We start from the raw sequence: 27,055 nt of genomic DNA on the forward strand, positions 1-27,055 counted from the left end.
GCCCCTGCCCGCCCCTGCGCGCACCCCGGGAGCGGCCGGCCCCAGCTCGCGCGCCCCGCGCGGGCCTTTGGGGGTGCGCGTCTGTTAGAGTTGTGCTGGTCGCCAAGGAGGAAGAGAGAGAGAGAGAGAGAGGCAGAGGAGAGGCGGACCGAGCGGGCGAGAGCAGACCAGGAGGAGGCAGGAAAAGGCAACTTCGGAGGGAAAGTTGGTGCGAACTGGCGCAGTCGGCAAAAACGGAAAAGTCGATCGCGGGCGGCGGCATAAAAGTGCGAGCGGCCCGGGCGGGCGCCAAGGCGGCGGCCGGCTGTGCGCTCCGAGCGCGGGGCCGCCCCGGGCAGCGCGGCCACAGGTGCGACGGGGCGAGAGGGGCGAGCGGGCGCACGGCGCACCCCTCCCCGGCCCCGGCGCCGGACTTCTCGGGTCGCTCGGCGCCCGAGCTCCCTCCGGGCCGCAGCCTCGGCGGGGGGAGCGCGAGCAGCCTCGGAGCGGCCGGCGCGCGCCCGCCCGGGGGAGTTGGGGCTCGCAGGGGGTTGTTTTCGGCTCTGAAGAGGTCCCCGCCCAACCTTCAAAATTTTGTCCAAAAGCAGACAAGAGGATCGCCCCGCGCTGAGCCGGCTGGTGGGCAGCAGGAGGCGCCTGATCGCCGCCGGGGCGCTGGGGGTGGTGATGGTGCTGCTGCTGGTCATCCTGATCCCGGTGCTGGTCAGCTCGGCCGGCACGTCGGCGCACTACGAGATGCTGGGCACCTGCCGCATGGTCTGCGACCCCTACGGGGGCACCAAGGCGCCCAGCACGGCCGCCACGCCCGACCGCGGCCTCATGCAGTCCCTGCCCACCTTCATCCAGGGCCCCAAAGGCGAGGCGGGCCGGCCGGGGAAGGCGGGCCCGCGGGGGCCCCCTGGAGAGCCCGGGCCGCCCGGCCCCGCGGGCCCGCCGGGCGAGAAGGGCGAGCCGGGCCGCCAGGGCCTGCCGGGGCCGCCGGGGGCGCCGGGCCTGAACGCGGCGGGGGCCATCAGCGCGGCCACCTACAGCACGGTGCCCAAGATCGCCTTCTACGCCGGCCTCAAGCGGCAGCACGAAGGCTACGAGGTGCTCAAGTTCGACGACGTCGTCACCAACCTCGGCAACCACTACGACCCCACCACGGGCAAGTTCACCTGCTCCATCCCCGGCATCTACTTCTTCACCTACCACGTCCTGATGCGCGGCGGGGACGGCACCAGCATGTGGGCTGATCTCTGCAAAAACAACCAGGTGCGCGCGGGCGGCGCGGGGACGCTGCGGGCGAGAGGGAGGACACCCCGCAGACGGGGCGGGGGCCCCGCGGAAGGGGCGCTGCGGCTCGGGGCTCCCGGGTGCGCTGTGAAGGCAGGGCGCGGTTCCGCTCTGGGGACTCCGGGGTCGAAAGTCAAAAAGGGGTGCTCCCGGAGGCCCCGAGAGGGCGGTGCCCCCAGCCCGGGGCCCGCACTCGGCGCTTCGGTGCGTGAGCGCGACCCTCGAGGGGCGGGAGGCCGGGAGCTCGGTGTCCTGAACGGCGCGTGAACCGGGGAGTCCTGGAGCAGCAGCCGGGAACCCCCGGCTGTGGGGTGGTTGCTCAGGGGCTTTGGCGGGAATGGGAGGGCCGGGGGAGTCCAGGCTGGGCGTGCCAGGGCCACCAACCCACCCCCGGGGGAGAGAGAAAGACCAGGTCCGGGGGAGAAAGGGGGGTCCGAAGGAGCGAGTCAGCCGGGACCCTGAGGCCCGCAGCGACCCGCACCGGGAAACTCGCCTGCGGTCAAATTCAACACAAATCCGGTTTAGTTTTCAGCCAAGGAGACGAAGGGGGAGATGTAATGAGTGTTGAGAACAGAAGAAAAAAGTTGAAACTCATGGTTTTAGACCGTAACACAGGATCCCGAACATAGAACCCAAACTCCGCTTCCTGGGGCAGGTCCCGGGACGCACGGGCAGGTGGACGGGAGAGCGGGAGGGGAGCCCAGCGGGAAACCGGGGCCGCGCGGCGCGAGCCCAGGCCCCTGCGCCAAGGTCGCTGCACCCCGCCTGCCAGCGCGCAGGGCCGGGGGCCTTGGCCTTGACTGTGAGCAGCCTCAGATTAGCCCTGGGCCGGGAGGACGTGCTCTCCCGAGCTGTTGGCGCTGCCACAAGGGCCACATGGCTGCAGTTTTACACTGGGGCAACTTTCCCGTTTGCTCGAGAAATTCGCAGTCATTGCAGAACCAAAGGGTGTCTTATCTCGTAGTCAGAAGAGGAAAATAATATGTGTAACTGCCTGAAGGTGTAATCAGATCCTCTGCACACGCTGGATCGGTGGCTGCTGGGGGCGAGGCCTTGCCGCCTGCAGTCTAGACAGAATTTTGGGGCTGTAACTTTGTTTATCGGGTGGCACAGTGAATGGCCCTTGACCCTGCCATGGCCAACTTTGATTTAACAAGGTCTATGGGGCTTGGTCACTTTCCCCTTGAATTCAGACCTTTTTAGCTATAACCCAGGTTTCTATTAAGCAGCACTGAAGCTGGAGTTCTTCCGAAAACCTAATTCACTGTCAGGATTGTTTCAAAAACGAAAGACAAATATCTTAAATGTATAAGAGATAGAAAGGACAAAAAAATCCCATCCCGCCCCTCACTTCTAAAGGAATTTAGAAGAAAATAGCTTAAAGGACTCTCAGGACTCAGGACTCTGTGGAACAAAAAGAAGAATTGGCCACCAGGAGGCACTGACAGGGTTGTTTATTATAGTTATTATGCACAAAAATAATATTAAGATAAATAAAAATTATTTGCAGAGCCCTGGGATAGTTATAGGTAAATGGCTGCCAAGGGCATGACTCACTGTACCCATAGAGACTCATGGACAAAAGGACTCATGGGCAGCCCCTCAGCAGGCAGGGGTGAGGCACCCATTTATTTACAAATTGGCTATCTTCTGACTCAACGGTTAAGTCTGGAAAATACTATCTAAAGAAAATACTATCTGGAAAATACATGCTAAAGAGACCTTTTTTAAAGATATTCATTAACATGGAATAAAATTCAGGTTTAATCAGTCCATGTATAAAAGTGCTCACATCTTTAAATATCTGGAAATTGCAATTGCATGAAAAACCAGGGAACAATATATTTAAATTACCTGAAATGTTGATATCTAGACTGCTGAGCCCGAGAATCTTACACTGGTTCCATGAAAACCATTCCACATACACATTCTATGTGCATTTCATTTTTAAATTATTTCATTATTCGGAGTGCAGAGTGCTCCTTTGTATCACCCTAGCGTGTACATTCTTTGAGGGTCAGGAAAAAAGAGCAAGGCAAAAACAGCTGACCTTAAAGGTATAATGCTTTCCATTGGCATTATTAAGTTGCTGCTCAGCAAAGGTGTGCAACGAGTAATTCAGAAAATAAATATCGTAGCAAACAATATATTTTTGAATTCAGCATGGGCTATTTTGGAAAATAGTTATTACAATATTACTGTTAAGGAATTTTATCTCTAGAATAGAACTATTTTGCAAAGTCTGGGCTGCACACAGTTGTAGATGAGAAATCTTATAATATCTTTATTAATATTGAATAAATAGTTTATCCTTGCTTTTCAATTATGCTCTTGTCTAATCACTTCTTAGAGTGGCAGTTGCCACCTCTGAGCTGACATAATTTGTTTTCATAAAACAGAAACTCAGAGATCCATGTCAGTATAATGTTCTGTGGATTAAATGGATTAGAGAAACACAAAAATTGCACTAAAAAATGCAGTTCACTCTCGGATAGAGGAATGTCTCTGGAATGCTACCATATGAGAAGCAATTTATTTATGCTTTGTGTTAATTCAGGATCACAGATGGAAACATCAAAGGCCAGTAAATTAACCTGATGAGCCACTTAACCTTTTGTTTATGATTCCACAGAAGTACAATGAAAATGAAATTATGAGAACATCAGTAGCAATTAATTAAATTAGCAAATGTTACCATAAATATTGTTCTAATGATAATCCTCACTAATGTGATAATGCTAAAGCTATACAACCTATTACGCTCTCACAAACCTGCCACTAAAAGCACCACGGTTCTCACATTCCCCTTGAAACCATCAACCTAAACTTAATCTTATCATCTGTTGAGAGCCCATGACAGTGCATATTAAAGGTAAAAATTGGACTCAAATAGCTGGGAAATATTTTAATATGTTTCTATACCTCTAGCAGAAAACCTGAATAAAAATATTGCTACTTGGATATAATCACTATAATATTACTATAATAAGCCACTATAATGAAAACTTACCAACAGGCTCAAGATTAGAATTATAAAATAATTAAGGACCAATTTTCACTCTAAGAATTTATTTGTTAAGGCACCAGTGAACAAGAGGTATATTGGAAACAGTGACTAGTTTGTGGGTTTTATTCTATACCCTATAGAATAAAAACTGCATCATTCTATTTACTAGTGAGATCAGGAAATGTCAAATTAATTATCTTTGTAGGGGCCATAAAACATGCACTAAAGATCAAGCAGAATCTAAATACTTAACTCAGATATGAAAAGATACTAGCGTACATTTAGATAGAAATGAGTATGTTGAGCTAAGGAAAGGATGCATCGTATTTCCGGAGAAAATGCTAAAATCAGTGTACATTTAGGAACCTGAAAATAGCCTCCAGGGTGGATGCATTACCTCCCTCAATAGTTTGATGGCTTAAATGCAGAACTGTTGGAAGTCACCGAGCTAGAGACTAGAGCTTGAAATTTCAAGTGCCATTATACTTTTAGAGTAGGATGAGGTGAGCAGGGATACTAAAATCATGCAAAAGACACTGGAGCATGGCAGCTATTTAATTGGGAAGGTCTTATGGTACAGTACAGGTTAAAATCTTAGAGAATCACTTTCATTTAAGAGCAATCACACTGGCTTTTTTCACAAAGGAAGCGAAAACCATAGGAGTAACTTCCAGTCTGTGGGATCACACTAATGTATTTACAGGTTTTTGTGATTACCCCTGCTGAATAAAAATGGTAATAATGACATGGTTTGTGGTTATACCCTATAGAATAAAAACTGCATTATATGTATTTTTTAAGATTATTGTCTCAGAATCAAGTGATTTTAATGAGTCCTGGTTCCCAAAGGCCTTTGTATAGAAAACAGTGTTAAAGCACAATACCCATGGAACATATAGTAAATGCTAAGGCAGTAAATAAGGTGTGTGTGGTTATTAATAACAACTGAGAAGTATATTAGGGATTGATACTATATTACTAATATGGTTAATTACTATTTTGTATTTTAACTTTTCTCACCCACTAAAAATCCACACATGAAAAAGATCAGGTCATAATCGCACTATCCCCCTTGTAGATGTTTTTCCCTGGGAATTAATGACTAGATGACATTAACAAATCAAAGCACTCAACTCCTACAAACTTACGGTTAATTCCTAGGAAATATTATGACATTAAGTTGTATTATTACTTAATGGACAAAACAGATCACCTCCCTAAATTGGTGAGTACATTCCAGCCAGTGCTTCTGGGCGTAACTATGGGGTATATCGTGATAATCGGACTGGTGTCGGCCAGCACAGTGTTGAGGAATTCTAAATGCTCTAAGCCTTTCCTCCTTTTGCTCTATGATAGCCAGAAAGAAAATTTTAAATAATTCTCAAATCACTTTACAAGTTCAGCAGTGTCAAAGAGCCTTTTCCTTTTTTAACATTTCAGCATTAATGTGAGAACATACCACATGAAAATTTAATTTGAAAATCTACCATTTACATTTTGAAAAAAATGCATGGAAATTCTTGACTTATGTCTCAGTTCCTTCATTTTGCCAAGTGATAAATTCTGGCACATTGTACCCCAAGTCATGCATTATCACATAGCGCAGGTTTACAAAACCACTAAATCACTTGCTATGTTATTCAGGGAAATACCGTTATACTGGAAGAGAAACAAGCCACAAAGTAGGTGTTTTACTGAAGGAAATCAAATACAAGCCTGCCTGTTGAAAAATTGTTTCTAAGGCAGAATCAAAATTTAGCTAAATGGGCATGAAGCCTAATTTGAGTTGAGGATGTGACAGAATGCCCATGTTAGTTGATATGATAGCAATTTGATTGTTTGCAAATGTCTGTCAAATCACTAATGAAACCACAGGCTCCACACGAATGGGTTTATAAGCAAGCAAACCACACACTTAGAATCACCGAAATGAGATCATTCAAAAACTCTAGCAATTTGAGAAACTTCAAATCATGGAAATTTAGTTCCTTCTATAATTTCAGATATGTTGAAATGAAATAATTTGCTTAATTGCACACATCACAATTAAGTGATTAAAAAGGCACAAATAGAAAAAAAACAACACCTGTAAAGTTGGATGGTATAGTCAAAGATGTTTAAAAGAGTTAAGCTTCTGGTAAAAGGGGCTTTGCTTGAATTAGACTTTGAAATCCCCAAATCAGCTGGCTTTCTTCCTGTACAGTAGAGTAGTGGTATTTCTCTGAGTCTTTACCTCCTGCGGATCTCATGTTCTAATAATCGTGGGGACTAGAGCTGAAGCTTGGGTTGAGCTCCTGTGCCCCTCACCGGCTGGTTAGAATATTGCTATCTGGGTAAATTAAAATGCAAGAAATGACTCTTATTTCCCCTTCAAGAAGTGATTGGGCAGAGAGGTAAAAGAATCAGAAAACGTAGTGATTTAAGGAGAGAATGGATTGGCACGCACTGTTTACAACACATGGTAAGGACAGACGGCTGGCATGCAGGCACCGCTGCGCCTTTCCATCCCTCCTTTCCATCAGCATAGTTGAGACGATTACAAAGATATCCTCGCAAAGCTCCAAGGCCAAGGTGGCCGTTGCGGCGTCGGCTGTCTGCCGTGAGCAGGCCGGCTCCTGAGGCTGAGCGAGCGGCCCAAAGGGGATGCTCCCGGCCCAGCTCTAACCGTTGCCCGTTGCCCGCAGGTGCGCGCCAGTGCCATCGCCCAGGACGCCGACCAGAATTACGACTATGCCAGCAACAGCGTGGTCCTTCACCTGGAGCCGGGGGACGAAGTCTACATCAAGCTCGACGGCGGCAAGGCCCACGGAGGGAACAACAACAAATACAGCACATTTTCCGGATTTATCATTTACGCCGACTGACGATGCAGAAGCTAAGCCGATGAGCTTGGACGCTGGATTCGTGTGGCCAACATCAGTGAATCAAGGATCCCAGGGGAACGCCGGCTGTGGGGCATCTCGGTTGTGTGTATGTGGGGAATTCAAATGCTACCTGACTCACATCTGTGTTCTCAGAAACATTATGTAAAAAAAAAAAAAAAAAATAGATTAAAAACAAGATAAGCAGATGTGTGATCCACTACCGCCAAAGCAAATACTCCTTGTTGTTAGTGTCCATGTGAATGAAGTCCTATATAGATCACAAATTTTTATAGAAAAATCTAAGACGCTCAATTATTTCTTCAGTATATAAGATACTTTGGTGTACCGTGATCCTGCTGCTCTTATCCATGTCAGCTTTGGTTCTTGTGAGTGTACCTGCTTTTTATGATCCTTGGAGTCCATTCGTAGTGTGGGGAGGAATGATTGTACCCTGCAGGAGAAGGTCGAATCGAAATAATGCTGCTTGTCCCCAAAGAAATTGTTTGCCTTGTACTCGTGTGAACTTTAGAGCTAGACCCGGAAATGATTCAACTTCAAGCCTTAACCTGGAATTTTCTGGATTTGAGGGAATTCCCAAGCCTATGGTTATTTTCCCATTTTCTTTTTCTTATGAATGTTATTTTCTCTCTTTACTGGTGATAGTCTTTTAAAATAGAGGTTGAAATTGTATCATAGGATTACCTTCTAAGTGTAAAAATGTGTAATATGTATGGTATTTAGAAAATCCCCTGTGTGTCCATTTTGTCAGTAGAATGTGTTTAGATTTACTTGGAAAGTCAGAGGAATTTATTCTTTGGTGTTAAATCAGACTGAGGCTTTTGCCTTCTTTGGAACAAAAGATTATTCATAAGCCAGCGCACAAAGGTTTAACTTGAGCTACTGCATGCATCACCAGGGGGACACTAAGTAAGGCCTTCAAATAGTTACTATAAGTCATGGCCTGAGGTTACTTCAAAAAGAACAATTTCACATATAACCAGTATGACAACAAAGTGTATATATTTTATAGAAATACCTGCTACATATGTGTGTGTGTATATATACACACCTATATATATTAGATGAAATAAAATATATATGGCTTCAGACCATAAGCACAGTGGCTGGTATAGCCTCAGAAATTTAATTAAAAAATATATATATATATGTGCACACACACACACAAACATAAATTATTTGACTTATTTTGGATTGAAATATATTTTGGATGACAAAAATATATGGAATAGCAAAATAATTTAAATGACTTCTCTTTTACGAGTTATCCTGAAAATTATATTGAATTAGGTTAAAATGCCCTATGCGTCACATGTCTGTAAATTAAGCCTATGGCTTCTCTGTAACCCTCTGCCAGTCAATACTTTTCACTGCATTTGGTGGCAGACTGTTAATGTGAGGATTGCTGAAACAAAGTGGCTCTCCTTTGTAATGTTTATGAATTATATGCATTTGAATGATCACTTTTTCTTTCTCAGGTGGGTCAAAGCTGACAGTAAAGTAGATTTTGAGAGTAGTGTAAATCCTTTGTCTGTTTAAAATACACTGCCAAAAGCCATCTCTTTAAAACTAAGAAAAATATTAAAAATGCATGCTGATAGATTCAAACTATCAGACCACTTCCACTATTACAATGAAAAATCTGTTCCCCTCTCAGCTGCCTTTTGAAGACTCTTTGACAAGTAGATTTCAAAAACAGATTTAAAAATCTGTTTTACTGGTGAAGGATATTTGCTTTTTTTTTTTTTTTTTTTTCATTTAAAAGAATTAATTTGTTCTCCTGACTTGTTCCTCTGGGTACTTTCTGTTCTCATGCAGAAAGCTTCATCATCTTTGATACGCAGAAATATCTTTTATTTAGCAGACCTCACCTTTCCAAAAGAGTTATGCATGGTGTTCCCATAAGAAGGTGCTGTTTTCTTGGTTTAAATGCCTTAGTCTGAGTAACCATCATGATTATATGATTAAAAACACTTAGCCCATTCACCAAGAATAATGACTGATTCGATTTGGCCTTTCTAATATATAAGATAACTCAGAAAGCTGAGTTGCAATGGATTTTATTTCTATTGAACAATATATAGTTATCAAAGAATTGGCAACAGGGTTTGTAGAATTTTTTTTTTTTTTAGGTAACAGCATACTGAGGATTCAACCAAAAAGATTAATTTTTAAAAAGCAATGCACATCAACTAAGAGTTTTAAAAAGGCTTTATTTACACAAATCATCAGGGCTGGGTACTATTTATTTATTTATTTATTTATTTATTTATTTATTTATTTATGAGTATGTTTATTAAAGCTGGGGACAGTGAAACAAAGGAAGGACTTAGGGGCTTAGGAGAGCCTGGGCTGGCCTGCTTTGGCTCCCTAGAAATGTTATAGGCAAGAAGTGATCCAAGGTGGGGCTGCTTTAGCTCACTGAAAAGTCAGAGAAAAGGGTGACTTGGAGACAGGTTCAGGGGTTAAGCCTGGGACGAGCTGCCATTGCTTGCTGCTTCCCTGGTTGCAAGTCTCATGGGGACCCTTATAGTATTAAAAAATAGTATGTGCTCAAGAGAAGGTCATGGGCGTGCTCCAAGGAGGGCGCCAAGGCTGATAACTTTTAGAACATAGGCTGAAGAGTCAGACTGTCATTTCTAGTAGACCCGACCTTTTCCTCATATAAATAAGCATTATTTTCTCTATTTAGGCCCAAGGAAAAACAAAGAAAAGGTAAAGGGAATAAAGGGACTATATATATATGGCAAACGTTTCTCTTTTTTTGCATTATACATTATTAATTAAATTGTGGCCTTTGTTATTATAAATGTAATGATTCATTAAAGTATATTATGTAATATATTCTGACTTTTATGATTGAATTTTTATAATTCAGTGTTATGTGTTCATGCCCCCTTATAAAAAATTTTCAAAACACAACAAAATTTATAGCAAAAGTGGGTGCCAGAAAGCCACAGGCAACACAATTTATTGTAAGTATATATAGATAGGTGGACAGCATATAATTAACCTTCCACAATATTTTTACCATTGTAAATTGGTAATTGTCTTACAGTCTCTATTGAAAAAAATCTCAAAATTTCACTTCCCTTGCTGAAGAAGCTATTCTAAAGTGCCATATTATTCATTAAGCATTAATTAAAGAACAGCAGGATAATTAGTAGGATCATCAATATTACAGGAAATATTGGATTGCTCCAGAAGGGGGTAATTTAACTAAAAACACTTTAAATTCTCAAGTAGGGCAGCTGATAGATTAAGAAAACAAAACAAAACTTCCCTAAAGGGATTTAGCCTGTAAATCATTGTTTGGAAGTAGGCACTTCTGTGCTTATGTTGTTAAGGCAAAGCAATAGGGCTCAGTAAGGCTCCATGACTCCCAAAAGGCGCAGATGTGATAGCCAGGTTCTAAGAAGGCAAGATGCTTCTAATTCTCATAAAAAGGAAATGACCCATCATTAGTCCCATGTAGCGCTGATTAATTGATACCTCACAGTGGGTTTGAAAGAGCTGAATGCTCCCTGTAAGCTTCCTATTCAAGGTGTGAACTTACAACCAACCCTTATTTGAAAGTTAGCCATTGCCGAGGGTTTGCTATTAGTATCTTATCAAGGGCTTTCTCGCTTATACCTCTAAGCAGCATTTTAGGAACAATGTTGGTGAGTATGTGAGAATAGCCGTGGCCTCCGTATTTCATCAGCCGGTGCTTTGTGTGTATGTCATGGGCCATCAGAATTCGGTCTTCATAGCCTTCGTCCACCAGGAGACGTACCCTGTGAAGAATGTTAACTCATGATGCGGCATTTGTCTCACATTTACAGTTTTCAGGGTGCTTTACACGTTGTACTTACAAACCTACTGTGCTTGTCACAGAGACCCCGCCTTCCCCGTGGCATGTGCACTGGGAGACCCTTAATAAATACTGTGTGGTGATGATAAAGCGATGGCTGCATTTTGGTAGGATCACGGTCCTTGTTGCATGCCCACAGACATGTGTAGCCTTTGATATTTAGGACAATGCCTGGCAGTGCTGCGTTAAAGATAGCTTCGAACAGGAGGTGCCAGTTTGAATGGATGGCCCCTTTAGCATTCCACTAAATAACTGTTCTGCCTCTGTAGCTGGTTCTCACTCTAAAAATGCCTCTCTTAGTGGGCCTTTTTTTTTTCAGATCTCAGTCTCTCTCTTTTTTTTCTAGCAAATAACACCAATGACTACTTCTGATTAAATAGGGAAACAGAAGGAATCCTCGTACAAGTGAAACATTCTGAGAGTAAAACCAGCTGGTTTGGAAGTGAAGGGTATATGATAGCTAGACAGTCATTTTTAAAAGCTGAGCAATGGTATGTTTATATTTGGAGCATTTGTCCCTTTGACGTCTATGGGAATTTTTACTTAGTCTTGGAGCACTGGGTTAAATTGACCACTAAAAATTTACTCTTCCTTCTATTTCAGTAAGATTGCTATAAATGATGAGCCGTTCCTTTGTCTAAACATCTAATGCTGTAATTCAAAACATGAGTCACCTCCTGACAGCCACCATCTGTACATGTCCGGACTCTGGGCAGTGTCTGTCGTGACATCCATGGGTCTCTGGTGACAGGAGGTGCAACTTGGGCACAGTGGCTCTTCTCTGGCATTTGCTATAAAGTCTTGTCAGTTTCTAGATTCCCAAATGGATCTAGGTATTTTTTGCATTTCAGTGGCACTTCCTGGCATTCTAGTGCATGGGGCACATTTAACAGCTACTACAATAAGCAAAACGTGAGGTGCTACACAAAAACTCAAGCACAAAGCCCTTCCCTCTGAGAACATACATTTTAAAAATAAATTTCAATGGAAGATTTGGTCTTGTGTTTGCAGGTCAAAGGGATATAAGTGCCAGAGAAGAGGAGCCACCCTGGGCATTTTGTCTAGAACTCCATATTCATGTCATGTGTACCCTATACATGGAATGCTAATTGCGTCACCACAGTTCTCTTTGAGTCTTTAAAAATTTGTGTAATGCCCAAAAGTTCTGAAGTTACCTTTGGAACAAATTCTCTTTAACGGAATTATCTAAGAGAGTTATCGGTCATTTATGAGACAGAAAGATTTGACAGAAACAATGCAGGATGTGTCTTTACAGGATGTTTTAGGGTATGCTTCCCTAAGATTTTGTCTCTTTTCTTTGAGGGGAAAAAAGGGGGGTATCTCGTTACTACAGAGGCATATCGTATGGACGAACAGATTCCTGTAAGAGGCCTTGTGTCAACACAAACTTACTGAATTGCGAAGTAGTGAGGAAAGAATATAATGGATAAGATAGTCCTTTGAAAATGGGAACCCTTAGGACTCATTAAGTCAAGAATCTGGAGACTCCTAGGAAACATAATGTCATAGCTCTAGAAACATCATGATATCCCATCGAGAAAACTACCTGGTCACTCCTAAAATGAGATCATCCCTCCTGTGGTGCCACTGTAAGGAAGAACAGTAGTTCTAGCGACGCCACCAGAAGGAATGAACCACTACAGATGAGAAGACAAAAAAATCGCAGTAATTATAGAAATACAAATGAGTTAGTGTTTTGCAAACAAATATTAGAGAGAGACTACAAAGTGTGAAAAGGCAGAGATATAATAAGATTTGAGAACTGGAGCACAAGATTGAAAACAGGTGTTAGACACAGAATTTCTGGTGCTGAAAACCAGAGGTAGGCAGGCGCTTGCTTCTCTGTTCTTGCACTTCTGAGCTTTATGACTACCGGGGCTCAGAAAAGGACTGCCACTGAAAGATGAAAACCAACTGCCCAAGAGGTAGGGACAAGGGCACTGGGGCACATACCATCCAAAAGTGCATTCAGGATTACTGTGGGCTGTACTTGAGTCAGTGACCTAATGCATTGTTTTAATTTAAGGAAGATAAGTGTATATACATACACATATACATAGAAATACATAAACACACACATATATAATTTTGTATGTATTTTCATACATCTAGAATGTTTACAATTGGTGCAATGAAAGCTGACCAAATTAAGTTCTTGTTCTTGATTTAATAGCCGAAAGGATATTAAATATGGTAAGAAGGCCTACTGGGAGAGGAGTTGGTCATCCTTCCCCCATCTCCTTCATAGATCCCCACCCCGGCAAATCTCCTGTCTCTTATTCCAGAAGGTCTGGGAGCCTCATGGAAGGTGTAAGGGTGCAAAAGATATACCTCACTGCCACAAAGGAAACAGGTCCCAGGAGCTAGCTTCCAATTTCCAAGATGAATCATAAAATATTTATTGAGGACATTTATCGAGATCATGAAAGATCATAAAGACCTACCACGCCATCCCATTTTAAATTCCAGACAATATTCACCTCTGAGCATGGCACAAGCTAGAAGGGCCCTTGGGAAGCCTGTTAGCCAGTATTGAATAACGCTACTGGGCCAGTAAATGAAAAATATAGAACAAAATAAACAAAAATGAAACAATATATCTGTTTATCAAAGGGCTAGTTTGAGTAGTAAAAAAAAATAGATCTAGTTTCACTGGTCAGGACAGTCCAAGCAGTCTGCGTATGGAGAGCTAAGCCTCTCCACGTTTACGTAACTAGTGTAACACCGATCAGCTAGCTCTCTCTAGTGATGCTAAACTTGAAGCATATTTTCCTGTGCACATGGTCATCAGGAGGAGTGCTGACGCCCAGGGACAGCGGAATATAGACAGAAAGGCCCACTGCCCAGGGGCAAATGCTAAGCCTGTCCCAACTGTGGCCTCTGGCTCAAGCTCTTCTCAACCCCAGGGTGCACACGTTTAACTGTTGATACTTGAACCTCACAGTTTCTAGACATCATGTCTCCACTCCAGTGTTGCTTACTTCCATTCTAACCAGGTTTCTACCCTGATAACCGTATTCCGGCCCCTGTCACCATGGAGAGCTACCTCCTCTCTGAATTCTCAGTCTTCAGTTTACCACCCTGACCCCCAGTCGCATCTTCCTAGCTTCTCGCTCGCCCTCTCCTACGACATGTATCCACCCGCTCCACCAAAGCTTCCAGCTATGTGCCCCCGCCCCCTGCCACATATATTCCCTTTTCTCTCTACATTTTCTTCCCTCCAGCCCAGACCTCATGACCCTCCTCTCAACCCCTCTCTTGTTCCCTTAGCTATCAACAACATTTTTTGGACAAAATCCCAACTCTTGATCTCTCCAACTCTTTGCATCTTTTTTTCTTCTATTTTTGCTTCTACTCACAAAGCTTCTTTGGTTCCACTACCAAACTACAAGACATTTTTGGGGAAAATATTCACCAAGTCATGTGTGTATTGGAGCCAATACACAGTCATGCAGCCGGGACCTCTAGCCTCACCTGGGTCTTGCACACATCATGTCTCTGGTCATATCTCTCTTTCCACCTGACATCCATCCCTGGCCTACACCCTCTTCTACAAGCTCCTGCCCGGAATCCACTCCTTCTTTCTCAGGAGATGATCGTTAAGGGCTCACTAGAGACTACATGGGGCCATATGCTCTCACTCCCTGTTTCTCCCCCCAAGAGGTATCTGTATTCACCCCTTTACTGGCCTCATCTCCCCTCATTTCCATGGAGAAAGTGCATCTCCTTTTAACCAACTTCTGATTTGCCATCTATTTGTCTCCTTAGGAGCCTTGCTCTGTATCTCTTATCTCTCCAGTTTTTTAAAACTTAACATTCATTGACCAGTTCCATATTCTGCCCCAGTCAGTCAGCTAAAAACTTTGCATACCTTATTTCATATACATTCTCTAACAAGCCTGTAGAAGAGGCATTACTTACTCCCCTGGATTCAGCCTCTCTGCCTCTCTGCTCTTGCTCTCAGCTACATAATCATGGCTCAGCTCCTAACAAAACCTTCCTTAGATCTGTCTTGTCATCTAGCTTTAGCCCTACACCCCTGCTTCCTTCCCTTTACTACCAAGCTTCTGGATTTTATTTATTTTTTTAATAACAGTTCCTTACATTTATTGGGGTGATGGTGGTTAATACGAACATCTAGGTTTCAGGTGTGGGTTTGCTCTGTGTGCCCACCACCCAAAGTCCTGCCTTCCCCTGTCACGGTATATTAGGCCCCCTTTACCCCCACGCCCCTAAGCTTCTTGCAAGAATAACCTCCACATTCTCTCCCCCTCTCGCCTCCTACTCATTCCCCGAGCCTTTTCCACCAAGGCTGCACTTACTAACTGAGAAATGAGAGCCTCCGGACTGAAATCCACTGGATGCTTTTCGGTCTTTATCTCACTTGATATCTGCCCCCGACCACCAGCGTTCAAGCCGTCCCGCCTGCAGCCTGCTGCCCCACCAGCTCCCATGAGGACACACTCGCCTGCCATTCTCTTACCCCTTTGCAAACTTCTCCACCTGCCTTGAGGGGCTGTTCCTGAGTCCACCCCTTAAACGCATGTGTTCCCGGGGGCTCGGCCCTCATTCTCTGAGTGATCTGACTCATCCCCACACTTCCAGCTGTCACGTACAAACCAATGGCATCTACACTCATGTCTCAGTTCAAGCAATTTCCAGCCCGAGCTTCACACTCTTTTCCAAGGGCCCCGCTGGAGAGCAGCCCTTAGGTATTCCCAAACCAAAGTCATCCTTTCAACCTCAGATCTAGCTCTTCCTCCGGGTTCCCTGACCTGCTGCATTCGGTGTTCATATCACCATGTAACTAAGATGAAACAGGTAGCCATTCATCCCTGACTCTCAACATTTTCCATTTCGTGGCATAGAATGACAAGGACAGGTGTTTGCTTTCAATGAATATCAGACAGTTTTGAAAGGTTAGATTTTATATGATGTTTGGTCTTTAGACAGTATACTTATAGCATTTAAGTTGCAGTCGACTCTTTAGTGAGTACTTTTAATAAAGCATTTCAAAAATATATTGTATGAGGTTATGACTTGAGTGTGTTCAACCTGGGAAAGAAACATCTTACTTCCTGAGAGATAAAGGAGAGAAACATGTTTTGTTCTCGTTACCATGGCAGGGGTTGAGTGTTATCTGTGTTTCTTGTCAGCTGCCCATCTGCACTGAATGTCTAAGGCTCTGCTGAGCTTTTGCCTGCTTAGGATGGCTCATTCTCTTCTTACTATAATATGTAGAGATTCTTCTCCCTGAAACAGCATTGATATATTTTTATTTGCAGGTCTCTGGTTCTGCCTGCTTACTGATTCCAGAATCTTTGCTGATACCCACCCAGACATGAAAATCAAAAGCGAATGCTATCAGAGACTTAATCATATTTACCTTCTAATTCTTTTATTATCATCGGGCATGTCAATATCTGGGTTCAATTGGTAATGAAAGAGTTCAGTACCAAAGAGATCATATTCCAAGTAACAGCCAAGTTGAGCAAACTCCAGTAGTTCCTTCTTATTAAGTATAGTCCTAGAGACAATAAGACAGACATAGTGTTATTATCGAGAGCCTATTTTCCACATGCGCAGATTAAAAGCTTTAAACACACTATGTACGGGAACATAGTTTAAGTAAAGTAACAGAACTTTTGAATTGGCTCTTATGATGTGACTGTAAAATAGTAAGTTCACTTTGTTATCAGAAATAAGAGAATTTACCCCTCCAAAGGGACTTTTCCCTTTCAAAGTACTTAGGATCTATAGACATTTTAATTATGTTGCCAAACTAAAAAAAAAATTTATTTTTTTAAACTTCACCCGAGGATATGTTTTTATTGATGAGAGAGAGAGACAGAGAGACAGAGAGAAACATCAATGTGGGAGAGAAACATCAATCAGTTGCCTCCCATATGTGCCCCACCAGGGTTCGAACCCACAACCTGCGTATGTGCCTTGACCGGGGATCAAGCCTGCAACCCTTTGGTGTATGGAACAATGCTCCATCCAACTGAGCCACCTGGCCAGGGTTACTCAAAAACAATTTTGTAATTCTCCTATAGAATTGTCTTCAGGATATGGTCCATGTATGTTTGAAAATCCTTAGTGGTACTGCTGTGAACTGTGGAAACTATTACAGGAAATTTGGCACCAGGTGCCATGAATTCGGTGAGTAAATACTAATCTGGGTTAAACCTGAAGCGAAGGTAAAATAAGAGGATCAGTTTCTTGTGAAGATCATGACATGGTTCTAAACTTAATTTCAAAACTTATGTAAACGTCATTGCAGCTTCTTAAAAGGAGGCAGCACTCCTATAGATATTTATGTTCTGGTGTGCTTACTTTTAAAATACAATTTATTATTTTGCGCTGATTTTTGTGAATATCTTCTCATTCAATAGATATCTTAGCAATAATATCACAATTTTATGTCGCAAAACTATGCAAATGAATGGAAAAAGAGAAAGATTTAAGATAATACAGTAAACAGACAAAGGAGCAGAGTCAAATGATTTCAAGAAACTTATAACTGGTAAAAAGGGATGCATTAAGTTAGGCCCAAAAAAGCATGGTAGAAATTCAAACACATAGAGAAATAAATAAATAAATAGATAGATGGATGATAGATAGATGATAGATAGATAGATAGATAGATAGATAGATAGATAGATAGATAGATAGATAGATAGATAGATAGATGATAGATAGATAGATAGATGATAGAGAGATGATAGATAGATAGATAGATAGACAGATAGATAGATAGATAGATAGATAAAGAAAGAAAAAGAAAGAAAGAAAGAAAGAAAGAAAGAAAGAAAGAAAGAAAGAAAGAAAGAAAGAAAGAAAGAAAGAAAGAAAGACATTCTACCAAAAGACAATGAATATGGAAATAATGTGAGGGGAAAATACACCCTGTTAGACATTGTGTAAAGGTAATTAAAGGCCTAGAAAAAGGATGATTGTTTGGGACCCAAGACTGGCCTGGAGAAGAGTTGGGATGTCAGGCATTCATTGTCTGATTAGGCTTTGATGTTCTCTAATATACTATCACTTTGGCAACTCCAGGATGCAAGGATTAAAGCACTATTATATGCCTATAAATCTCTTCTAAGAGGTCAGAAGTATTCTCAAAGCCTTTCTTCCAAACCATAGCAGGACCAATTAAGCCTCAGTGTGTCACAGTGCAGGTTTCTGCTGTGCTGAGGCGCTTTCCGGGAGCTCACTGTTGACTTCCCCTCCGAGCAGGCACATTGGAGCTGGCTCCCCTTTATCCGAGCCACCAATTTAGCGTAACTTAGCATTGACAGTATTGTTTAGGCAGAGAGGCTAAAATACCTTCCCTTCAGACTATAAAATGTGCATTATTTCTGTGCGATCTTCTATTAAACTACTCCTTTTCCATCTTCTTACCATGGAAACCATCTTTTGCTTCCAAAATTACTAGGCTAAAAGATTATGTGTTTTTCTATAGTAAACATATTCTGTCCCCCCCCCACCCCCAAAGAACCATGCTTCAAAACAAAATATACACAATTAAAATAACCTAAGGGGGAAGAGATACCTTTAGTATTTTCCCTTTTGAGTCAATTCGTTTAGTTTGTTGATTACCCCATGGGCAGGGTACTGGGGCAGGGGTGGGGGAGGGCCGGTTGGAGTCAAGAAAGAGAACGGGGTGCCAATAACAGGCTGGATCAGACTCTGATTTCTACTCCTGAAATCTTTTTTCTTTCGTTGGCATAATGCCTTGAGAGCAAGTTTTCTAAATTTTAAGGGGTATATTGAGAAACATATTCAATGAAAAGACCATAGTAAATAAAAAGCCATAGAAAAATCTTTAGTCTTAGAACCAATTGTAAATAAAAAGTAAAGTTGTTTGTCATCATCATCATCATTATCATAGCTAAGAATAAGAGCCTACTGTGTGTAGCAATGTGCTAAGTTCTTCATATGTATTATCTCATTCAACATTCTCCACAATTCTTTCAGGTCTTGATTTTACAGATGGGGGAACTGGGACTTGACATATTAAATATTCAAGGTGATATGCTGAAGTATAAGTGCATTTCGAGGCTAGAATCTACTCTCTTAACTATCGTCCTTACTATATGACTTCTTCTATGGCTAAATATTCTGTACTCAAAGGACAGTTTCCAAAATTGCATTGACTTTCTGTGCATATCATGTGTTTTAATTTTTATTTTTAAATTTAGTTCCCTCCCACAGTAACCTCAAACTGCACTTGAAAATGGGAAATTTACCATCAAAGAGGGTGATCAACCCCCAAAGTAAGAAAGGATTGCTTTGTGGAACTTAATTACTAGTTCAGAGAGTGATTACATATAATAGGATCTGACCATTGCAGTTACTTCAGACAATTCAAATGGCATGGTCAAAGGGGGAGAAGGAACTATATTAATCATGACCATTGCTTACTTTCTTACTAGGAGCCTGATATTGATTGCTCTAAGCCTCTTACAAATATTAAGGGGTATATATTAAGGGTCTTCTTTCTCTTGAAGTCCAGACTTGCATGTCTAATTGCTTGCTGTCATGTCAATTTTGATGTCCAGAAGACAGCTCAAGTTTAACATGTCTCGAAATAACCCCTTGTCTACCACCCTAAACTAGCTGTTCTAGCACCCTTCCTTATCTCGGTGGATGGCAACTCCATCCATCCAGTTGCTCAAGCCAAAAATCATGTGATTATCCTGGCTGCTTTGTTTCTTTTATACTCTACATCTAGCCCATTAGGGTAGACATTTGGCTCAACTTTCAAAATATGACCAGAATCCAGATAGGTCACCACCTCCCTGCTATCCTACTGGTCCAAATAACCATCATCTCTTGCAGGATCTCTGCAGTAAATCTCACTGCTCTCCTTATTTCTGCCTTTATTCTACTACAGTCTAATCAAATACAGCAGCCAAAGTCTATCTCCACACTAAAGTCAGATCAGGTCTCTCCCTTGCTCAGAACCCACTAATGGCTTGCCATTTCCCTCAAAGGAAAAAGCCGGGGCCTTGCAGTGGCCCCTGAGGCCAAGCCTGGTCTCTTCAGATGCGGTCTTACAACAGCCTAATCTAAGAGAGGAGTGGGGAATGTAGGTATCCAAATCTCCAGATGCCAGTTATATGTAAATGCGACTTATATTACCAGCGCTAGCTGAAGAATATCCCCATAGGTAGAAATACTTTTCTAGAGGAAGACTAACATGTTTAGTAAGACTCATCCTACACATGTAGGTTTCCAGAGTAACCCCTGGGAATTCTTATCCTGTAGAACAGCCCATAGAAAGGAGAGTGACTTTGAGGAAAATGGTTCTTTGGTAAACACGTAAACATTTTACAACCACGTGTAGGGAGATTTCCTCAGCAGAGAATCAATTAAGCCGATGTTTTGGACATTAGGAAAATGCAGTTAAAAAGGAGACAGATAAATTTGCTGTTATTAAAAATCCAAGAAAGCTCTGGCCGGTGGCTCAGTTAGTTGAGAGTCGTCCCATGCACTAAAAGGTTGCTGGTTGATTCCTGGTCAAGGCACATGCCTGGGTTGTGGGCTTGATCCCCAATAGGGGGCATACAAGAGACAGCCCATCCATGTTCTGCTCTCACATCAATTTTCTTTCTATACATTCTTCTCTCTCTCTCTAAAAATCAATAAAAATATATATATTTTAAAAATCCAGGATATATAAGTAGGTATACATAAATATATAAATTATTTTTTACTGACATTTAATGATATGACACCCTTTGGATAACTGAACATTAGTGTGTAGAAATTAAGAAATGAATTGATTTAAATTCTTCTTGCTGAAGTGCAAAACCCCTGGGGGGAAATAGTGTTAGTGGACATGCATATTTTTCATGACAAAGACCTAAAAAAAAATAGAACTTGGTATTAGATGTTAATGAGAGGTAGGATAGGAGGAGCAGGTGAACAAGAATAATAAACACTTAATCACCATCAAGTATTTAAAGCAGCCCTATCTCATTTAATCTGTTCAAACACTACGTGAGGGAGGTGTGATTATCACCACTTACAGGTGAGGAAAGTTGAGGAATTGTGAATAAACCCAGACTACGTTTGTCCTCAGAAGCCATGCTCCTAGGCCAGGCTGCCCCTTCTGTGCTGAGAGCCTCCAGCACCCACAGCAGCCCCCTTCCTTCTCGCCAGCACTCACCTATGGAGAGATCCACCCCATCACAGAGACCTCGGAGCATCTGCACCATCAATGCCTAACAAGGTGACTTAACCACATTACAGTGACACTCAGTTGGACGACTTCCCGGGACTGTCAAGGTGCTACTGAAGTTGCATTTATGCAAGTGACTTTTTTTTTTTTTTTCACTTGGAGAAAGGATTGACCCCAGATGTCAGAATGGTATCATGGGAAAATGTACTCTGCTTGACGTCTTTCCAGATACGGATTAAAGAGAGGTCCTGCCCCTCCCAGACATCAAAGATCTCAAAGCTTTTCTTATATAAGTGTAGGGGTCAACCTCAGCCAGCTCTGCTCATTCCATATTCTCTATCCGTGAATGATTATATTCTTTCTTATTCCAGTCTTCCCCAGCCTTGAAGGGAAGTATTTTTCACCTCTTGTCCTAAACGGTCAGCCAAGTGACTATGAGATGCAGAAGAGCTCCTGTATTTCACACTGGGCAAAGTGCCTCCTTCAAGGTGCACGGTGTGACTGCAATGCCATTTGTCCAATATCCTGGGATTTCCCAGGAGGAAGATGAGATTTTTGTACCAAATGTTTGTTCTTGTCATTCATATTATATAATTTCTTCTGTTGCATGCTTTACACTTTTGCTCTTCAACTAATAAGAAAATTCGGTCTATATAAGGAACAGGCATACATTTATGACAAACATATTGCCATCAGCTAAGAAAATGGTATCTAAAGTGATTTGCCTATCTCTGTTTGCAGAATACGGTTATCATTTATTAGTGTTTTAAAGTTGGTACTAAAAGGCAGGGATCGTTGATTCTCTTTTTCTTACCTCTTTATATTCTAGATCTTATCCAAGTGCTGAGGGGTTTAGTTTAATGTCAAATGCACTCTGATGGGAGCAAGGAAGTCTGTGTGAAGTGATAATTTAGACAGGGGTCCGTGGGCCATCTAGGGAGAGGGAACTAGAGCAGAGGAAAGGATGTGATTTGTGGGTGTGATCAAGATGATAACAATGCCTAACATGTGCCTTGGGCTTTGCAGTTTCACAGAACTCTCAAATATTGCTTTCACGGAACAGTCTTTTCAATATTAGAAAATAATTGGGAACAAAAAACAATAGAAAAGTAATTCAGATTGCCGTGTATTTATTTCCCTTTATCAGTATTTGAGCAAGCATGCCCCCCCCCCCCCATGTTATTCAGTTCTCTGACTGCTTGGGCCTCTACCTTAAGAGATGTTTAATGACATCATCGGAAGGAATGATGTCACACTTTCAATATTATGACTTAAGTGCAGGCTTAAGCAAAAGGAACAGATGGCTGCAAGAGAGAGAGACCCTTATTTGAATCAGACAAAACTACAAGCTGGCTCTGAATTGTGAAATGTATTTAAAACATTATTTTAAAATACATTTCGTGGTTTATACACCCTAGGAAGAGCTTTTTACTCTATGAACTTTCCAGCTGCCACGTAGCACCAAAGAGGCTGTGTTTCTCACGTAGGCGATACCCAGTTCAGGGAATGATGGCACTGAGGGGAGTGAAGATAAATCTCATAGCCATGGCAATCCTATTTGTTAAAATGTCACATTTCATGGGAATGGTGTCAGAGTCGTGAAAAACTGCTTCAGAAGAAAAAAAATCACCAGGGCAGGGTTTGATGGTTACAATGTACTGGAGATAATACACGGCCGGTGCATCCAACGGCCCTGACAGTGGCTGGTCTGCCCAGTGTCTCTGTTAAAGGTGCACTTTTGGACATTCAACAAATATCAGTTACAAACATAACTTAATTGCACTTTATTCGGCACTTTTATAAGCATCGCAACATTTGCCTGGATTTAAGTTTGTCGAACATTTGCCTGGATTTTCTTTTTAAATAGGTCCTGTCTTGAAAGGAAGTCCAAGATAAACAATAATGGGGGCAATTTGCATTACACTTAAAGGATTAAAAATAATTTTTTTTAACCTCTTTGACACATGAGCAAAAGACTGGGAGGATTAAGTGACCTACTCAAGGTCACACAGCAAGTAAGTTCTGGTGTCAGAACTAAAATTAAGCATGGTGACCCCCACACCCCCTGTTTTCCACTGTTCCATGCAGACATAGACTAGACATCACATCAATGAAAGCATTGCTGCCGCAATGTCATCACACAATTTCCAGCTGAAGTGTATCCGAGGTTTGTGTTTCTATGTCGGTGAGTACTCTCCAGACCAGTGTAGGTTTTAGTGTGAAATTTAGTCATAGTCATGCCCAAGTATATATACAAGTAGCCACAATGACATGTTTCAAAGCACCCATTTTAAAAATATTTTCCCATTGTCTGCCATAGTGATAACAGAAGAAATACCAGTGGACATTAGTAAATGGGAAAAGGGAAATGTTATTTGTAAATATTTTCTTTGAAAAAAATGCACTTGCTTTTCAGGTCCCTCTCTGCTTTGTTGCCTGAGTTGATGTCTTTAATTTCTCATTCTGTGCTTGGATCTGAACCAATATGACTAGATAAGTTGTTTTTGCTGTACTTAATGTGTACAATATACATACTATATAATGCACACTCCTTTTTTTCACAGCATACTGTACATTATGCACATAACACATGCATATACACCACCCCTATAGTAAACTGTTAAGAGATACAGCGCTGTACCCACAGGATTCTAAGTATTTAAACCATTTCATGGGCACGACATTCCAATTGTGTGTTTTTTAAGTACTACCATACTATTTAGATATATAAAGATGTTTTGCTCAATTCAAGTTTGTCAAATATTTGTTTTTGAACGATTTCATGTTATTTCACTAGTATTCATAGAAATTAAAAGTGTACAGTTCCAAGGATACCAGATAGTCTTTTTTTTTTTTTTTTTTGTGGCTTTTCAAAGGCAACCTTAAGGTTAAAAGTCACCATAATCATAATTAAATAAACAGTTTGAAGGCAGAGATTGGGTCTTGCTCCCTGCTACCCCTCAGTGTCTGGTTTATGATAATTATGCTTTCAATAAATATTTGAGGAAGGAAGGAAGGAAGGAAGGAAGGAAGGAAGGAAGGAAGGAAGGAAGGAAGGAAGGAAGGAAGGAAGGAATATTCCACTCAATCTAATTAAGAGCATGAAAAAATGTTTCAAAATTGTATCCTTTGAAGAGCTAGGTAGATTTGCATGGATAATCAGGAGTACAGAGAATAAAATGTGTTGGTGGCCCATCATCTGTGTCTTCCTTTCTCCTCTGTTAGAAACCCTTTGGTCAAATTCTTTGACCTTCCACAGGGAGCAGTTTTCAGACAGAAGATGTGCTATTTTCCTGAACTTTATTATTATTGTGTCCCTCCTCAAACTCTAGGCCCTGGATTTCTGTCAAAGCCTTTGGTTTGTTAAATAGAGAACCAAGCAGAAAAAAGATTGAGGCATACCAAGTGTCTGGTGCCTTCCCTAGGGCTCAGAATGTAATCAGTAAATAGTTAGTACCCAAATACCGACCAGTCATGTTGTTTTACCCAACTTTCCTTGGTAATGAAAGAATTGTGTTGTGATAAAAATACCTACAGCTACTCTATAGCGCATTAAGGATAAACTTCCTTGGAGATGAATCACAAAAAGACTATCTGTGGGGTGTCTTCTTTGATCACATATAGCCCATGTTAGACTGGGGACAGAGGCAGTGCTGTAATTACATGCCACCTGGAAATGTGGCTAGAGTTTTAACAGGTAGTAAAATTATAATAAATGATTAAAAGGCATAAAGCCTTTGTAGATGAAAAGCCCAAACAGGAATAGAAATGCTGGTGTTATTTTCCAATAAATGTTGACTTTGGGTGGCTGTAACTGTCAAGGGCAGCCCCCTGTGAGGTTCCCTAGGGTTAAATTCACAGCCGTCCACAGGCACTTCCACAGGCCCATATTTCTTAAAGAGAACAGATGGTTAGGGGAGGGCCTAGACACAGAAGCAGATTTATCTTGTCAGGCTGTTATCTCCAGGTAAATGACCTTAAGCAGGTCACAAACGGTCACATGACAAGAATGTGGTTCAGAGGTGTCCTAAGGTGACAGCCATTCATTAACTCTTCCCTCTCAAGGTCCCACAAGCTCTTTTGGGACAGGCATACAGCAGTTTGCTGTAGCTGCTGCTGTGTGTGTGTGCGTGCATGTATTTTAAGGCAAAATGCCTGATGAATGAGTGCCAGTGAAGGTCTATGTAGTCAAAAACATTTCATTGCTTCAATGTTATGTGGACATCCTGGAATCTTTTATTCCATACACTTAACTGATAGAAATCCTACCTTTAAGGGGACAAACGAACAGTTTCACAGGTAGCCAAGGCTGAGCACCAGCCCTGCTGGAAAGCCCAGGGCTCTAAGGGGCTGCAGGGCCGAGCCAGCGCCTCCACTGGTTACGTCACAGTCACAGCAGCCTGTGGGGTCTGAACCTTCTTTGTGCCTGAGAAAACATGGTGGGAGAAACAGAATAATTTTCTGGGGTTTTTTTGGTGTGTTTTTTTCCTGGAGGCCTTGTTGTCAGGATGCTTTTCTTTTTGTGTGTTGTCAGTGCATTTTGCGGCGTGAAATACATGCCCTTTTGTGATTTGTCCCCATTATGAAAGCCGGAGCCCTTGCCCTTTCAGCGAGGATCAGATTGTGTGCAGCGCAGCGGACCTCAGAGAGCCTGTGAAAGGCTGACCTAGTCAAACCTCCGCCTGGCGACGGTCTCGCTGTGAAAAGTCACATCAGAGAGCTCAAGTTGCCTGGATCTGCCTCCCTGATTTTTTTTTTTTTTTCTGTTACTTTATTCAATTTGTTTTTCCAAATGTGCTACTTTTTCTAAAGCCATTTCCCCAGTTCCTCTCCACTGAAATGTTCATACTTCTCTACATTTCTTTGCCAGGCACTGGAACCCTGAAAAATCCCTAATATAGACACAGAAGATGGGGGGGGGGCGCTGTTCTAGAAATGGCCTCAGGATTTTCTAGGATGCTCAGAGTTTGTCTGATGTCAGACCAATTTCTCCTCCCCATCCTGAGCCATTCTAGAGGGGGGCACTGAAATGGATGCCAGTGAAAATCAGATGGTGTAGCTTTATTATTTTTTAAAAAATACATATACACACATGTATAGGTATAAATGTTGTTTGACTTTATGAACAAGAAATATACATATGTTTATTGCTTGATTCTATGAGCAAGGAAGTTCTACTGCACTAGGAGTTAAAGACTGTTTCACAATTTCCAGTGGAACCTTATTTTTTATTAATGCCAAGCATAATTTTCTAACTCACCTACAAGTCTAACTAAGAACAGAAAGCACCAGAAAGATTCTTCCTTAAGAATCACTGTGAACCAGGTTTGGGCAGTATGGCAGGCTAGACGTTCACAACAGAAAACCTTCCCAGGACAGTACAAGTAAAATACTGGATACAGTAAAAGGGGGCGAAAATACATTTTTAAATGCTTGGTTCAGCTGGTGGGAAAGTAAAGGACCTGCTCAGAAACAAGAAAGCAGACAAAATGAGGAATAGAGGGAAACCCAGAACTATCATCGTCCTGGGGGGTCTTAATGGGCCCATAGTAGAGAGTCAGGGCCGGATAGGGCAGGAGACAAACCAGACGCAGCCTGAGCCAGCGCATAAAGGAAGCACTCCTCTCATCCCAAACCACACCCATGCGAATAAACGAGTTAAAAACTGGCTCACAGACGGAGTCTTCGGAGATTATGTCTTTCTGAGTCTTGTCTTCTGGTGAAAGGGAGGCAGGCTGGGAAAAAGTCTCTTCTGAGAATCCAAAACCACAACCTGCACTCACTGGGTTTAGGGGCCAGAATTCACAGCACCTGTGTGGTTCTAA

At 42.2% G+C, this 27,055-nt stretch overlaps 2 protein-coding genes across 3 annotated transcripts in view; one reads left to right on the forward strand and one right to left on the reverse strand.

Annotated features, from left to right (window-relative positions):
* The first annotated feature begins 572 nt into the window (after nucleotides 1-572).
* On the forward strand, nucleotides 573-7,304 carry C1QL3 (complement C1q like 3). The gene is made up of 2 exons (XM_081123390.1): nucleotides 573-1,254; nucleotides 6,967-7,304. The coding sequence occupies exons 1-2, from the start codon at nucleotides 667-669 to the stop codon at nucleotides 7,144-7,146; spliced, it is 768 nt and encodes a 255-aa protein (XP_080979516.1). The 5' UTR covers nucleotides 573-666; the 3' UTR covers nucleotides 7,147-7,304.
* Nucleotides 7,305-9,447: 2,143 nt separating this feature from the next.
* The window catches only part of PTER (phosphotriesterase related), a 57,167-nt gene continuing 39,559 nt past the window's right edge, over nucleotides 9,448-27,055 (reverse strand). For both annotated transcript variants that reach the window (XM_081123368.1, XM_081123369.1), the window contains exons 4-5: nucleotides 16,425-16,565; nucleotides 9,448-10,940 (exon numbers count right to left, since the gene is read on the reverse strand). In XM_081123368.1, coding sequence (XP_080979494.1) covers nucleotides 10,730-10,940; nucleotides 16,425-16,565 — 352 coding nt within the window. In that variant the 3' untranslated portion in view covers nucleotides 9,448-10,729. The remainder of the gene's footprint in view (nucleotides 10,941-16,424; nucleotides 16,566-27,055) is intronic.

The sequence above is a fragment of the Miniopterus schreibersii genome (assembly GCF_964146895.1).
Source record: "Miniopterus schreibersii genome assembly, chromosome: 1".
In the NCBI taxonomy this organism is placed as follows: Eukaryota; Metazoa; Chordata; class Mammalia; order Chiroptera; family Miniopteridae; genus Miniopterus; species Miniopterus schreibersii.

Excerpts from the sequence above, each read along its gene's own strand:
- C1QL3 (XM_081123390.1), top strand. The coding sequence starts at position 667 with ATGGTGCTGCTGCTGGTCATCCTGATCCCGGTGCTGGTCAGCTCGGCC. Across the intron at positions 1,255-6,966 it reads ATCTCTGCAAAAACAACCAG|GTGCGCGCCAGTGCCATCGC; the intron begins GTGCGCGCGGGC and ends CGTTGCCCGCAG.